This window comes from Arvicola amphibius, chromosome 9 (genome assembly GCF_903992535.2).
Source record: "Arvicola amphibius chromosome 9, mArvAmp1.2, whole genome shotgun sequence".
Classification (NCBI taxonomy): Eukaryota; Metazoa; Chordata; class Mammalia; order Rodentia; family Cricetidae; genus Arvicola; species Arvicola amphibius.
Window position 1 is genome coordinate 39,952,818 of NC_052055.2, and position 13,161 is coordinate 39,965,978.

Consider the following 13,161-nt stretch of genomic DNA (forward strand, 5'->3'; position numbering starts at 1 on the left):
CTCTGAGCCATCTCTCCAGCCCCTAAAATTTATTATTTTTTAAGAGCAGCTTTAGATTCACGGCTAGATTGAGCAGAAGGTTGAGATTTCTCATAAATGCCTTGCCCTCGCATGTACAATCCCTCCCTCCCTCCCTCCCTCCCTCCCTCCCTCCCTCCCTCCCTCCCTCCCTCTCTCCCCTACTGTCTTGTACAGTAGTCACAGCTGGTGACCTTAATGCTTCTTAATCATGTAAATTCAAAGCACATCCACAATTTTTACTTATAGTCAATGTGAACTATAATGTTTTATTTCTTTTTATCTTTTCAGTAAATATTTGAATGTTATATATTTAAGGTCATCTTAATTTAGAAAATGAAATAATTCTGCTGTCCAGTTCTTAAATGGTATTTTTCCATATATATATATTTTAAGTGTGTGTGTGTGTGTGTGTGTGTGGGTGTGTGTGTGTGGGTGTGTGTGGGTGTGTGGTGTCTACTTGGGGCCCAGCAGAAGGCATCAGCTCCTGGACCTGGAGTTGTAGGCAGTCGTGAGCTACCATGTGGGTGCTGGAAGTTGAACTCAGGTTCTCTGAAAGAACAGCCAGTGCTCTTCTCAGTCCTTGAGCCACCTTTCTGGCTCCATGTGGTATTGTTCCTAAACATCCTGGATGGTTGAGCTTTGCTGAGGTTGACCCTCATGAGGTCCGTGATTGTGACTGCCAGAAGGTGCTTTGGCTGCACCTTCCTAAGGTGGCCTCATGCTGATGTCACTGATCTCTTTGGCAGAGTGGAAGAAGAAGCTGCCCAGAAGAATATGGCCCTGAAGAAGATTCGAGAACTAGAAGCTCAGATTTCTGAGCTCCAGGAAGACCTGGAGTCTGAGCGAGCCTCCAGGAATAAAGCTGAGAAGCAGAAGCGGGATCTTGGAGAGGAGCTGGAGGCCCTGAAGACAGAGCTGGAGGACACTCTGGATTCCACGGCCGCTCAGCAGGAGCTGAGGTGTGCCACTTGGCGGGTTGGACAGGGAGATGCAGGGAGACCTGGCAAAGTGCTGTCCCCTGCACACACATTGCACACACGGCACAGTCCTGCACACACATGGTGGCCTGACTTTGCATGAACTGACTGGGCAGCATGCACATTGACAGTTCCTCAGCAGCTTCTTCACTGAGTAGAGTCCCTGCTGAAGAACCTGATGAGACAGGGTGGACCCTACTAGGGCTGAAAAGGCATGAGTGTCTGCAGTGTGCATGCTAGATTGGGCCTGAGGATGGATGAATGGTTGAGAACAGAGGCCAGTGGTAGAGAATCTGGGAGTCTGGGTGTGGTGCAGCTCACTTGTAATCCAGCACTTGGGAGATGAAGCCAGAAGGGTAAGGAGTTCAGGGTCATTCTTGGCTTCACAGAAAGTTTAAGCATGGATGGCATAAAAATCTGTCTTAAACTAGGAGAGAGGAAGAGAAGCTCTGTGAAGTGCCTCTGCCTCTTTTAGGCCTCTGCAGTCGAGATGAGCCAAGGGACAACAGTGTCCTGTGATGCTTGGCCCCCACTCTAAGTGTGTTTTCTTTCCAGGTCAAAACGCGAGCAGGAAGTGAGCATCCTGAAGAAGACCTTGGAGGATGAGGCCAAGACCCATGAGGCCCAGATCCAGGAGATGAGGCAGAAGCACTCCCAGGCTGTGGAGGAGCTGGCCGAGCAGCTGGAACAGACTAAGAGGGTATGGGAACTCTGGGAAAGGCAGGCGCTGTCTGGGGAGGGCCCTGACGGGTTTTGCAGGTGTGGTGTCGGCTGCCCCAGACCTGTGCCTGGGTCCCGACTTTATCAGAATGGCCTGGACAAGTAAGTTCCTCCATGCCTTAGTTTTCATGCCAGTAAAGGAGGATGGTGGCTGGTCAGTCGGTCGGTCTGTCTGTCGATCTGTCTGTCGGTCGGTCGGTCTGTCTGTCTGTCTTGTTATCTGAGGCTGGCCATGCTATAAAGCTCAGTGTTGATTCTGTGATGATGACATGCTTTCACCTGTAACACCCTACCAGACCAAGAAGCTCAAGGAACACTCATGATCTTGACCCTGAACCTGAGGGGGACTCATACTCACTTCTTATACTAGCAACAGGAAACGCTGGTGATGTCCGTCCAGGCAGTTGATAGCTGACGGCTCCTTCTGGACAGGTTCCGCCTTTTTGGCTTCCAGCTTCAGCAGTCCAGGTCTCTTCCTTGTGACAATATAAAACATGTAGAAACATACCTTGCTGCACCTCCACTGTCACTGTGAGATCTGTTTTTACCCAGCATGGCTTTGGACTCAGGGTCCTGTTACCCTTGGCCATGTCAAGCCCTCTCTGCTGTGTGGAATGGAGTTGTTTTGCAACTGTTTTATGAGCTGCACATTTTTAGTTTTGTATTTTTGAGACAGGTTTTGTTTATGTAACTTTGACTAGCTTAGAACTCAAGACTGGACCTGGCTGGCTTTGAACTCATAGAGATCTACCGGCCTCTGCTTCTTGAGTACTGGGATTGAAAGTGTGCACCCCACACCTAACACCTTCATAGTTCTTAAAATACTATCACATCAGTGCTTTGAACATTAGATTTCAAGTTTAGGAAGAATTTTCTTTGTTTTACGAATGTTGCTAAAATCTCTACAGATGACCCACGAAACTTCATATAGTAGAATGGTTCCTCCATTCGGAGAGGAGAGCTGGGCAGTGTTTTTACCTACCCTTAGGGATTTGAGAACAGGTGCAAAGGAGGCTTTCCTTCTCCAGGGCTCCTGAGACAGAGGCAGCGGTCCTTGGCTCTATCCACGTCAGAGAGACCAGGCCCGTACCAGACCCTGGATGCCCATTACATCCTTGTCTACTCCACCAGGTAAAAGCCACCCTTGAGAAGGCAAAACAGACCCTGGAGAATGAGCGAGGAGAGCTGGCCAATGAGGTGAAGGTCTTGCTGCAAGGCAAGGGCGACTCAGAACACAAGCGCAAGAAGGTGGAGGCCCAGCTGCAGGAGCTGCAGGTCAAGTTCAGCGAGGGAGAGCGTGTGCGCACCGAGCTGGCTGACAAAGTCTCCAAGCTGCAGGTGAGGCTTCTGTGTACCCTGAGCCCGGGCCCTTCTCACCTGCTGCCCCAGAAACATGCTTCCTCATACCACCTGCTCAGCCAGGTCCCCGTGGTTCGTTCAACTCAAGAGGAGACCGGCTTTGTCAGAACAGTCCCAGGCGCTCAACCCTTGCCTTTCTCTTTCCTACCCAGGTGGAACTGGACAGCGTGACCGGTCTCCTTAACCAGTCTGACAGCAAGTCTAGCAAGCTCACGAAGGACTTCTCTGCGCTGGAGTCCCAGCTTCAGGACACACAGGTGAGTACAATGTCGGGACCTGAAAGTCTCAAGAGCCCTAGCTGCCGCACCCGTGCGTCTTGTCTGCAGACACTCTGAGCACTCCTCATCCTATATCTGGGTTGTGGGTCCTCAAGGCCGTGGCACTGCACCTCCTCAGCGTCCCCTTTGTCCTCTGAGTAGGAGCTGCTGCAGGAGGAGAACCGGCAGAAGCTGAGCCTGAGCACCAAGCTCAAGCAGGTGGAGGATGAGAAGAACTCCTTCAGAGAGCAGCTGGAGGAGGAAGAGGAGGCTAAACGCAACCTGGAGAAGCAGATTGCCAACCTCCATGCCCAGGTGCGGTACCTTCTACCACCTGGGATGAGGGAAGTGATTGAGGCGGGTCAAAAACTGTGTTGGACCCCTGGGACCCCCATGGTGCAGCAGGCTTGTCCCCAGTAGTCCTGGAAAAAGATGAGTACAGACCAGGCGCCAATGTGGGTGTTTGCTTAACCTCTCGTCCCGCAGATGAGCGACATGAAAAAGAAGATGGAGGACGGGGTAGGGTGCCTGGAGACAGCAGAGGAGGCAAAGAGGAGGCTCCAGAAGGACCTGGAAAGCATGAGCCAGCGGCATGAGGAGAAGGTGGCTGCCTACGATAAGCTGGAGAAGACCAAGACGCGGCTGCAGCAGGAGCTGGACGACCTGCTTGTAGACCTGGACCACCAGCGGCAGAGCGTCTCCAACCTGGAGAAGAAGCAGAAGAAGTTTGACCAGGTGTGGTCTCCACACCACCTTCTGTGTCCTCTCTGGGCAGGGCGGTGGGGTGGGCATGTCCAGGTGCCTAGTCTGCAGCTTGCTGAGGAGCCCAGGGAGTAACCAGAAACCAGAAGAGGAGTTAGGATTTAGATTTTAGCCAGTCTGTTCCACCATGGAGATGCAGACACTGTGGCCAGATGAAATAACGGAATAAAACACAGGGTCAACAAGGGACAGACAAAGCCTGTCTCCATCATGTTTAAAACCTTTATTTTTTCTGCTTTTGTTCTTAAATACATTTAGTTATTTGGTGTGGCTGTGTGTGTGCATGTACCACAGTGCAGGTGTCAAGGTAGAGGACAACTGCGGAAGCCTGTCTTCTGTCATCAGGCTTGACATTACCTGCTGAGCCATCTTTCCAGCCTCATGTTAGATAAAGTTTCACTATTCATAGCCACAGCTATTTATATGCTGCTGCTAGCTCTGCTACTATAAGAGCTGTGTACAGTGGCAGAGCTGCCACAAGAGGCTGTGTGGCCTACCACCTCTCTGGCCCTGTATGAAAAGTTCCCCCAACCCATGGAGCAGGTGAAGAATGAGCCAAAAGGGCAGGAAGATGAGGGATAGCAAGGTTGAGTCAGCATAGAACAGGGGCAGAGGTTGCACTCATCTTTGGACAAGGGCCCCATATGGGATGTAAACTTTAAGAAGCCAGGCTCTCATCTTTTCAAGAATTCGGTTATCCTGCTCTTTTTGAGACCCAAGATTGGCCACATTCAGGGTGGGTAGTGATTTTGTTTCTGGGCTCTCTTCCAAGGGGCACCTGGTAACATAAATCACACTTAAGCAGAGGGTTTGCAGAGATGGTCAGCAGTTAAGAGCAGTTACTGCTCTTCTAGAGGATCTAAGTTTGATTCCTAGCACCCATGCCAGCCAATTCACAATCATCTTTAACTATAGCTCTACGGAGTCCAGCACACTCTTCTGGCTTCTGCTGGTACCTGTACATGTACTTGTATGTGTGCACACAGACAGATGAAAAAATAAGTCTTTAAAAACCTAAGCAGAGGGTTGGAGAGATGGCTCTGGCTGCTCTTCCAGAGGTCTTGAGTTCAATTCCCAGCAACCACATACATGGTGGCTCACCACCATCTATAATGAGATCTGGCCTCTTCTGACCTGCAGGCACACGTACAGACAGAATACTGTATATATAGTAATACATCTTTTTTTTTTTTTTTTTTTTTTGTAATACATCTTTTTTAAAAAATAAAAAAAAAACCCGACACAACAACAACAAACCTAAGCAGAGATCTGGTGTGCTAGAGGAATCCTTGCTCTCATTCTGCCGGGACACTGCTGGAGCCGGACAGTCCTGGGCAGCAGCCTTGGGCCTGCTTGTTGTGTGTCTGGCTGTGGGATCCCAACAGTCTGCAGCCTCAGCCTCATAGCACGACCTCTTCCCCCAGCTCCTAGCCGAGGAGAAGACCATTTCTGCCAAGTATGCAGAGGAACGCGACCAAGCTGAGGCCGAGGCCCGTGAGAAGGAGACAAAGGCACTGTCGTTGGCCCGGGCCCTCGAGGAGGCCATGGAGCAGAAGGCAGAGCTGGAACGGCTCAACAAGCAGTTCCGCACCGAGATGGAGGACCTCATGAGCTCCAAGGACGACGTGGGCAAGAGTGTGAGTGCTGGGCCTGGGTCCTGGGCCCAGGAGAGCCTGATGGGTGTGGTCTGAGGTTAGGGTTCGCTGCTTTCTGTGCCTCTCAGTAACTCAGGCTCTCTGCTAGGTCCACGAGCTGGAGAAGTCCAAGAGGGCCTTAGAGCAGCAGGTAGAGGAGATGAAGACCCAGCTAGAGGAGCTGGAGGATGAGCTTCAAGCCACTGAAGATGCCAAGCTCCGTCTGGAGGTGAACCTGCAGGCCATGAAGGCCCAGTTTGAGCGGGATCTGCAAGGCCGGGATGAACAGAATGAGGAGAAGAAGAAACAGCTGGTCAGACAGGTGTGTGTGTATGTGTGTCACCTCCCTACCTCTGGAAAAGACACAAGGGACTGACTGCCTCCTGCGCTCTCTTCTTCTGGGCCTGGGAGGGGCTCCTGGGCTACCCTCCTATTTCCTCATTTCCCAGTCCTCTGTCCCAGGACTCAATGACTTACTTTGTTCTTTGATGGCCCCCATGGCCCCCTGGGGTCTTTGAAGGCTGGCCTGAGCTCATTTGAGCTCAGTGCTTGCAGTGAGCTTCAAGCACGAGGCCTGCCTCCTGAGCCACTGATGTTCGTTCCTCAGGTACGGGAGATGGAGGCAGAGCTGGAGGACGAGAGGAAACAGCGCTCTATGGCCATGGCGGCCCGCAAGAAGCTGGAGATGGATCTGAAGGACCTGGAGGCGCACATTGACACAGCCAATAAGAACCGGGAGGAGGCCATCAAACAGCTGCGGAAGCTCCAGGTGAGGCAGGCCTGGGTTAGCACACACGGGGGCCTATAGAGGCAGGGAGTCAGGGCCTGTCCCACTGTGAGCCTGTATGTGGGAGCTCCTAGGTTGTCTCACAGGTGAGGCTCAGGTTCAGAATGGAAACGGTAATAATAAGAGGGGCCGAGTACATTAAACCAAGGAGAAAAGTTGGACATGCTGAAGAGTCAGGGATGGTGGCCACTTAAAAGAAGGCTTCCAGAAGAAACCAGGTACCGACGGTTCAGGTTCTGAGAGGTGGCTTAGAGCCTGGGGCAGATACATGGAATTTTCACTCACCAGTGATTAAAGACTAACGTTAATAAAACAGCTACTGCGTGCCCCTCATGCCTAGTGTGTCAGCAGCAGGAAAGATTAAATATCACATGGCAAGTCTGTGAGGCATAGAACGTCGGCTTGTATTAACAGGAGTCACACTCTGCCTCTGAGAATGCTGTTGTGAGATTTATCTGCGGAAGGAAAAGGGGCTATTACAGAGGATCTTCAGATTGGGAACAGGCGGCAGGAGGGTGACAAGGGACTGGGTTTTCTGCCTTGTAGTTGTATAGTCTGGCAGGAAGCATGCTTACTGTCTTGTCCCTGAGCTCAGCTAGCCACTGACTGTGTGTCATGGCCGCCATTGGGTGGTGCCTCTGGCATCAGCGTCAACAGGAAGTTATAAGAAGTAAGTAGCTTTCTAAGTCCTTAGAGGAGGAGGCAGGTGCAGAGCTACTTTTCTTTGCTTACTTTTCTGCCCGTTTATAAAAAGCTTGGTCAACATGGTGCCAGGCTCAGAGAAATTCCCTTTTGGGGACGTGGTCCCTAAAGGCTCCCCTGTAGAGGGCAGAGCAGGTGAGAAGTAGGTGAACATGACAACCTCTCCTGCACAGGCCCAGATGAAGGACTGCATGCGGGAGCTGGACGACACGCGTGCCTCCCGAGAGGAGATCCTGGCGCAGGCCAAGGAGAATGAGAAGAAGCTCAAGAGCATGGAGGCTGAGATGATCCAGCTGCAAGAGGTGGGCCAGCGGTGGGGGCTCAGCGAGTGTCAGCCTGGGGCCTTTTCCTGTCAGTAGGCCTCAGCCACCAGGGGAAGGGCAGAAAGAAACCAAGAGCCTCCTGGAGGGAGTTAATAGAAGGGTCCCCACCAGGCCTTACCCCTTACCACACACCTTGGCATGGTGTGATGTGTGTGTTCATCATGTACATGCACATTTGTAAAGGGGAAAAGGATGAGATTTAACACTCAAGAGCTGGGTAGTGGACCCCTCCTCTTAATGAAAATGTGACCATTTAGTCCCCAGTCCATTTCATGAGCCAGTGTGTTGATCATGAGCTTACAGCAGTTGCACCTGACAAGGAGGGTCCTGAGTGCCCCCTGGGCTGCCGGTTTGGTTACACATGAAGCCCGTGGTGGAGGGTGGTGTTTCCAGATCTGGTTGACTCCCACGAAGTGCCGTTGCTCTGCTCTGCACGGCTCTTCTTTTATGGGTGTGGGATGACTCCCTCTGTTGTCACCGTCGTGCTTGGTTCTCTGGAGGCTTCCATAGCCCACCTGCTGCCCTTGGTGGGCCCAGAGTCCTGGACTCACTCAGCCTACTCCACAAACCTTCTCAGTAGCTGGTCTGACCATGCGCAGAGGGACCAGCACTGCTGATCTGTTCACACAGTTGTCCCTGTTAGGCCTTGGTGGTTCCTGTTTATAGCCTGGCTCTTGGCTTGACTCCAAGTACTTAGACACAGGGGCTTTATAAACACACGCCTAAAGGTGCCCCAGGGTGGAACTGACCCTGTGAGCTAGAAGAGTTCCTGGGGAAGGGTGTTGTGGAGGAACAGAGAGGACTTGTGTGGGCTGCTGGCACTGGAGGTTGTGTTGGTCCCAGTGGGTCACATTCTGGGTCCTTGTGGCAGGAACTGGCAGCTGCTGAGCGTGCTAAGCGCCAGGCCCAACAGGAACGGGATGAGCTGGCCGACGAGATCGCCAACAGCAGTGGCAAAGGGTGAGCAGAGGGAGGAAGCAGAGGGGTGCCCGGAGGACCTCCCCACTTGTGCAGGTCCTCACTTCTCTGGGTCCCCAGGGCTCTGGCGTTGGAGGAGAAGCGGCGACTAGAGGCCCGAATTGCCCAGCTGGAGGAGGAGCTGGAGGAGGAACAGGGCAACACGGAGCTGATCAACGACCGGCTGAAGAAGGCCAACCTGCAGGTGAGCGCTCGGATAGCAGCTGACCCTGCACTATGGGTCCAGACTCCTCATTTGAGCTCCCTGTGGTGGGCAGAAATAGGATGAGTGCCCACTGTTCTCACACTGCCTCTGACTGTGCAGGCTGTGGCTGTAAGACCAGGTTTCAGGAAGTTTCTGAGTCCTGTTTGTCAGAAGATTCCTGTCTGAGAGAGCTGGGATGTTTGTTGGTCCTGGTGTCTGAGGAGCGGGTCCTGCTGGGTCCGTGCAGGTGGGACCCAGCCTTGAGGTCACTTTATTCCCTTCTTGCAGATCGACCAAATAAACACCGACCTGAACCTGGAGCGCAGCCATGCTCAGAAAAACGAGAATGCACGGCAGCAGCTGGAACGCCAGAACAAGGAGCTCAAGGCCAAGCTGCAGGAGATGGAGAGTGCTGTCAAGTCCAAATACAAGGCCTCCATTGCTGCCTTGGAGGCCAAGATTGCACAGCTGGAGGAACAGCTGGACAACGAGACCAAGTAGGTGCCCCACCCAGACTGAGGGCACAGTGGTGTTCTTACTGTCAGTGCAGGTTAGGTCAGGAACGAGCTCTGTCTTCCAGGCCCCACAAGCCATCTTCCTTTGTTCTGAGAAGTATGTGGAGTTTGGATGGGAACCCATATCCCACACCTAGAACTGGGGACTTTGTGGGCTTTTCTAGTGAGAGACCCAGCCTAGCTGTGTTGGGGCTCAGAACTGAGACTTGGAGGTAATGAGGATCCTTCTGGGTCCCAGGCTTTAGCTTCTCCATAGACTAGCTTCTTCGGTCGTCTTGTGTCAGCCCAGGTCCCATCCTGAGATGGCAGCTACTCGGTGCCCAGAAAAGACTAGGGCCTCGGTCTCCAGACCTCCATGTGGCTCCAGGAAATAGTGTTTCCAGTTGCTGTGTCACCTGGTAGAGAGGATCCCCCTTCAGTCACCATGTCTGTCCTACCCAGGGAGCGCCAGGCAGCCTCCAAGCAGGTGCGCCGGACCGAGAAGAGGCTGAAGGATGTGCTGCTGCAGGTGGAGGACGAGCGGAGGAATGCGGAGCAGTTCAAGGACCAGGTTTGTGCTCAGGCAGAGCCGTGTTCTGGGTGGGCTGCCCTGTCTGTGCCCCTTACCATACCACGTGTCTCTGCAGGCCGACAAGGCGTCCACCCGCTTGAAGCAGCTTAAGCGGCAGCTCGAGGAAGCCGAAGAGGAGGCCCAGCGGGCCAACGCCTCACGCCGGAAGCTGCAGCGTGAGCTGGAGGATGCCACAGAGACAGCTGATGCCATGAACCGAGAAGTCAGCTCCCTGAAGAACAAATTGAGGTGAGCCAGTCTCCTATCTTACTCCTCTTCTCAAGGGAGTTGGTTCTGAGAGCATTTCACACCATCTTCCAGAGCCAGTGTGCAAGATGGCGGTGCATGCTGACAGATGAAGAGGGTACCCACCCTAGTGTGACCGTCGGGGGGCGGGAGGGGGGCTCCTTGCCTCTGGGGCTTAGCCAGGCTCTTGGATGAACTGCAGATTCTTGGCAGTTTATTCCCAACCTTTTTTTTTTTTATTTTTAAAATAAAGTTTCAGCCGGGCGGTGGTGGCGCACGCCTTTAATCCCAGCACTCGGGAGGCAGAGGCAGGCGGATCTCTGTGAGTTAAGACCAGCCTGGTCTACAAGAGCTAGTTCCAGGACAGGCTCCAAAGCCACAGAGAAACCCTGTCTCGAAAAAAAAAAAAAAAGAAAAAAAAAAAAAGAAAAAAAAAAATAAAGTTTCATATTGTAACAGCTCTGGCTGTCCTGGAACTCTCTCTGTAGACCAGGCTGACCTAAAACTCAGAGACCCACCTGCCTCTGCCTCTGTTGGGATTAAATCTGTGCACCACCCCCACCCGGCTTTTTCCAGCCTGTTTGAACAGTCCATCTTCTTCAGCTTGAAGCCTAATGGGGGTGTTCCCATGCTGGGGTTTTTTGAATTGGCTGCTGGAGGCCTCTGGCCGGAGTCTGCACTCCTAGGAGATGCCCAAGAGGGATTGCTGGCGTCTCGATGCAGCATGGAGGAAAGCGAGGCTTCTGTCAGTGTGAGAGCTTTGCTGACTGCAGCAGCTCTTGAGAGTCCCCGTTCTTCTTCCAGTCAGAGAGCATTTTTTTTTTTAAGCTTGAAAATAAGAACTTCACCTGTATTTTCTAATGTGATCAGAGGATGCCCCCGACTCTGGTGTGAACAACTTTTTCCCGAGCTTCCCGGTTCACTTTTTGTTTTGTGGTGCCGGGATGGAACTGGGGTCCCACATGTCTTAGGTGTGTGTTCTGCCACTCACCCTGCCTGTCCTGAGGTGTGAGCACAGCTGCCTTCTGCTACTGTTCTGTGGCAGGTAAAGGCTGGCGATTGTTCCCGTAACCCGCTCCCCTGAGAGTGCTGCCTGCCCAGTACTGACTCACTTCTCCTGGCAGGAGTGGTCCCTGACCACCCCTCTAAAGATCACATTGAAATCTACCTGCTGTGCTGCCCATCCCTCCTTAGCTGGGCCCTGCTGACACTGCCTCTGCCCCTCCTACAGGCGTGGGGACCTGCCGTTTGTTGTGACCCGTCGACTTGTCCGGAAAGGCACTGGCGACTGCTCAGACGAGGAGGTTGATGGCAAAGCAGACGGAGCTGAGGCCAAGCCAGCTGAATAGGATCTCCTGCTGCCTGAGATGACAGACAGACGGCTCTGCCTCCCCTCCCCAGCCCTCCACACCCCTGCCTTGAGACTGCTGTGATCATGACCCCCTCCTCCCAGGCCTTACTGAGGGCATTGGTTTCCTCTGCTGCCGCCCTTTCAGCCCTCCTTACCCTTCAAGAATCTGATACCAAAGAGTCCAGGCTGGCCCAGGCTGGGTGACCAGCAAGGTTTTGTCCCACTTGCCTGAAAGCACAGGTGGTGGGCAAGGAGGGCAGCCATGGGAGTGGGCACAAGAGTTTTCTATGAATCTATTTTTTCTTCAGATAAAGGTTTTACTGCTCAGGCCCTGTAGAAGTGTTGTCACCTCCCCCACCTTTGCTGCCAGCTCCCCCCACTCCTCCCTCTGCTGTTGGCAATCACACATGGTGACCTCACACCTGCCCGATGGCCCCCTTCCCTGGGCCCTTCCTGGTCCAGAAGGAGCAGTCCAGGGCTTCCACCTCTGTGCTGGGTGCAGAACAGGGGGCACTCGGAGAATTTCCCCCACTCCCTCCTCGGTAGCACGGGGGGCCTCTCTGCTCCTTCCGATTGTAAAATGTCTCAAGTGCAATGCCCCTCCCCTCCCTTGCCGAGGGCAGACTGTCCTGGCACCGGGGCAGCCAGACAGGGCATCAGGGCCACACTGAAAGGGCCAGCAGCCTTCGGGTGGCTTCTCCTGCACTCTAGGGGACCAAATATATTTAATGGTTAAGGGACTTGCAGGCCTGGCAGCCAGAACATCCAAGAGCTGGGGCCCGCTGTGCGCTCTTGTGCCTCTCCTAGGACGGGGCCAGGGTGGCTGAGCTGCACCGCCGATGCTGTAGCTTCAGATCTGCCTTCTACATGGATGTTTTTGAAGAAAAAAAAAAAGGTTTTTCTTTTTTCCTTTCTTGGAGTAAGTGCTGTAGTTCTGGGTGTTTTCACTGCCTTTCCTCTGGAACCGTGTTTAGAAGAGAGTAGTAGCCTGTCCTACAACGGTCTACACTGGTTGCTGAGTTTTCCTGTGCGCCTCACTGTTTTGTAAATGCTGCGTTCAGACTCCCTCATGGCAAGAAGGCTTTTTTTTTTTTTAAAGGGAAAAAAAAACCCCAAACTAAAGAAAGTCAAATCATGAAGCTATATATGCCGGAAAAGCTCTGAGTTCAGGTCCCAGTTGCTGTCACAAAGGAGTGAGTGGGACTCGCACCCCCTTTTTATATAATAAAAGTGCCTTAGCATGTGTCGCAGCTGCCACTACAGTACGCTGGTTTACAGGTGTTCCCACTGAGCGTCACAATAAAGAGTACCGTGTCCTACTCTGCCGTGTCTGGGTGTCTGTCCAAAGCAGAAGGTGGCCCGGCAGGGCTGTCCCGAGAGACTGCACTTGGTTTTGTGGTTTGGCTGAGAGGGCTCTGAGAAATCTCAGGCAGCCCCAGGGGCTCACAGCTGAGAAATTAAGAGGCGCCACCCTCCATGCAGGTGAAGAGGCTGAGCTGCCATGGGCCCAGGGCTCATTCAGGTTTGACTCTCCTTCCACATGCTGGCTGGGTCTCTTTTCTCTCCTAGGAGGGAGCTATCACATTGGGAGTGAGGTGTTGCAGGTCTAGAGGCAACAGTCTCTAAGGAGGGGGCTCTGTATGCAGGGCAAACACCCCACATCGACAGTGCAGGCCGAAGCCCATGCTCCGGGAAAGAAAGCTGTTAGGGAAGAAAGGGTCCAGAATGTGTCCTAGACCAACATGGTGCTACAGAGAAACCAGAAGGCTTGGGAGACAAGACTCCATCAGACGAA

The 13,161-nt window shown here is 53.0% G+C and overlaps 1 protein-coding gene across 1 annotated transcript in view; it reads left to right on the top strand.

The window, feature by feature from the left end:
* Positions 1-12,685, top strand: part of Myh9 (myosin heavy chain 9) — an 83,347-nt gene extending 70,662 nt beyond the window's left edge. The window contains exons 26-41 of the mRNA XM_038342000.2: positions 768-980; positions 1,554-1,698; positions 2,850-3,056; positions 3,230-3,334; positions 3,497-3,649; positions 3,821-4,069; positions 5,521-5,733; positions 5,840-6,052; positions 6,338-6,499; positions 7,393-7,521; positions 8,414-8,502; positions 8,581-8,704; positions 8,993-9,201; positions 9,661-9,769; positions 9,846-10,018; positions 11,247-12,685. Of these exons, the coding sequence (XP_038197928.1) occupies positions 768-980; positions 1,554-1,698; positions 2,850-3,056; positions 3,230-3,334; positions 3,497-3,649; positions 3,821-4,069; positions 5,521-5,733; positions 5,840-6,052; positions 6,338-6,499; positions 7,393-7,521; positions 8,414-8,502; positions 8,581-8,704; positions 8,993-9,201; positions 9,661-9,769; positions 9,846-10,018; positions 11,247-11,364 (2,611 nt within the window). The 3' untranslated portion in view covers positions 11,365-12,685. The remainder of the gene's footprint in view (positions 1-767; positions 981-1,553; positions 1,699-2,849; positions 3,057-3,229; positions 3,335-3,496; positions 3,650-3,820; positions 4,070-5,520; positions 5,734-5,839; positions 6,053-6,337; positions 6,500-7,392; positions 7,522-8,413; positions 8,503-8,580; positions 8,705-8,992; positions 9,202-9,660; positions 9,770-9,845; positions 10,019-11,246) is intronic.
* Positions 12,686-13,161: the final 476 nt, after the last annotated feature.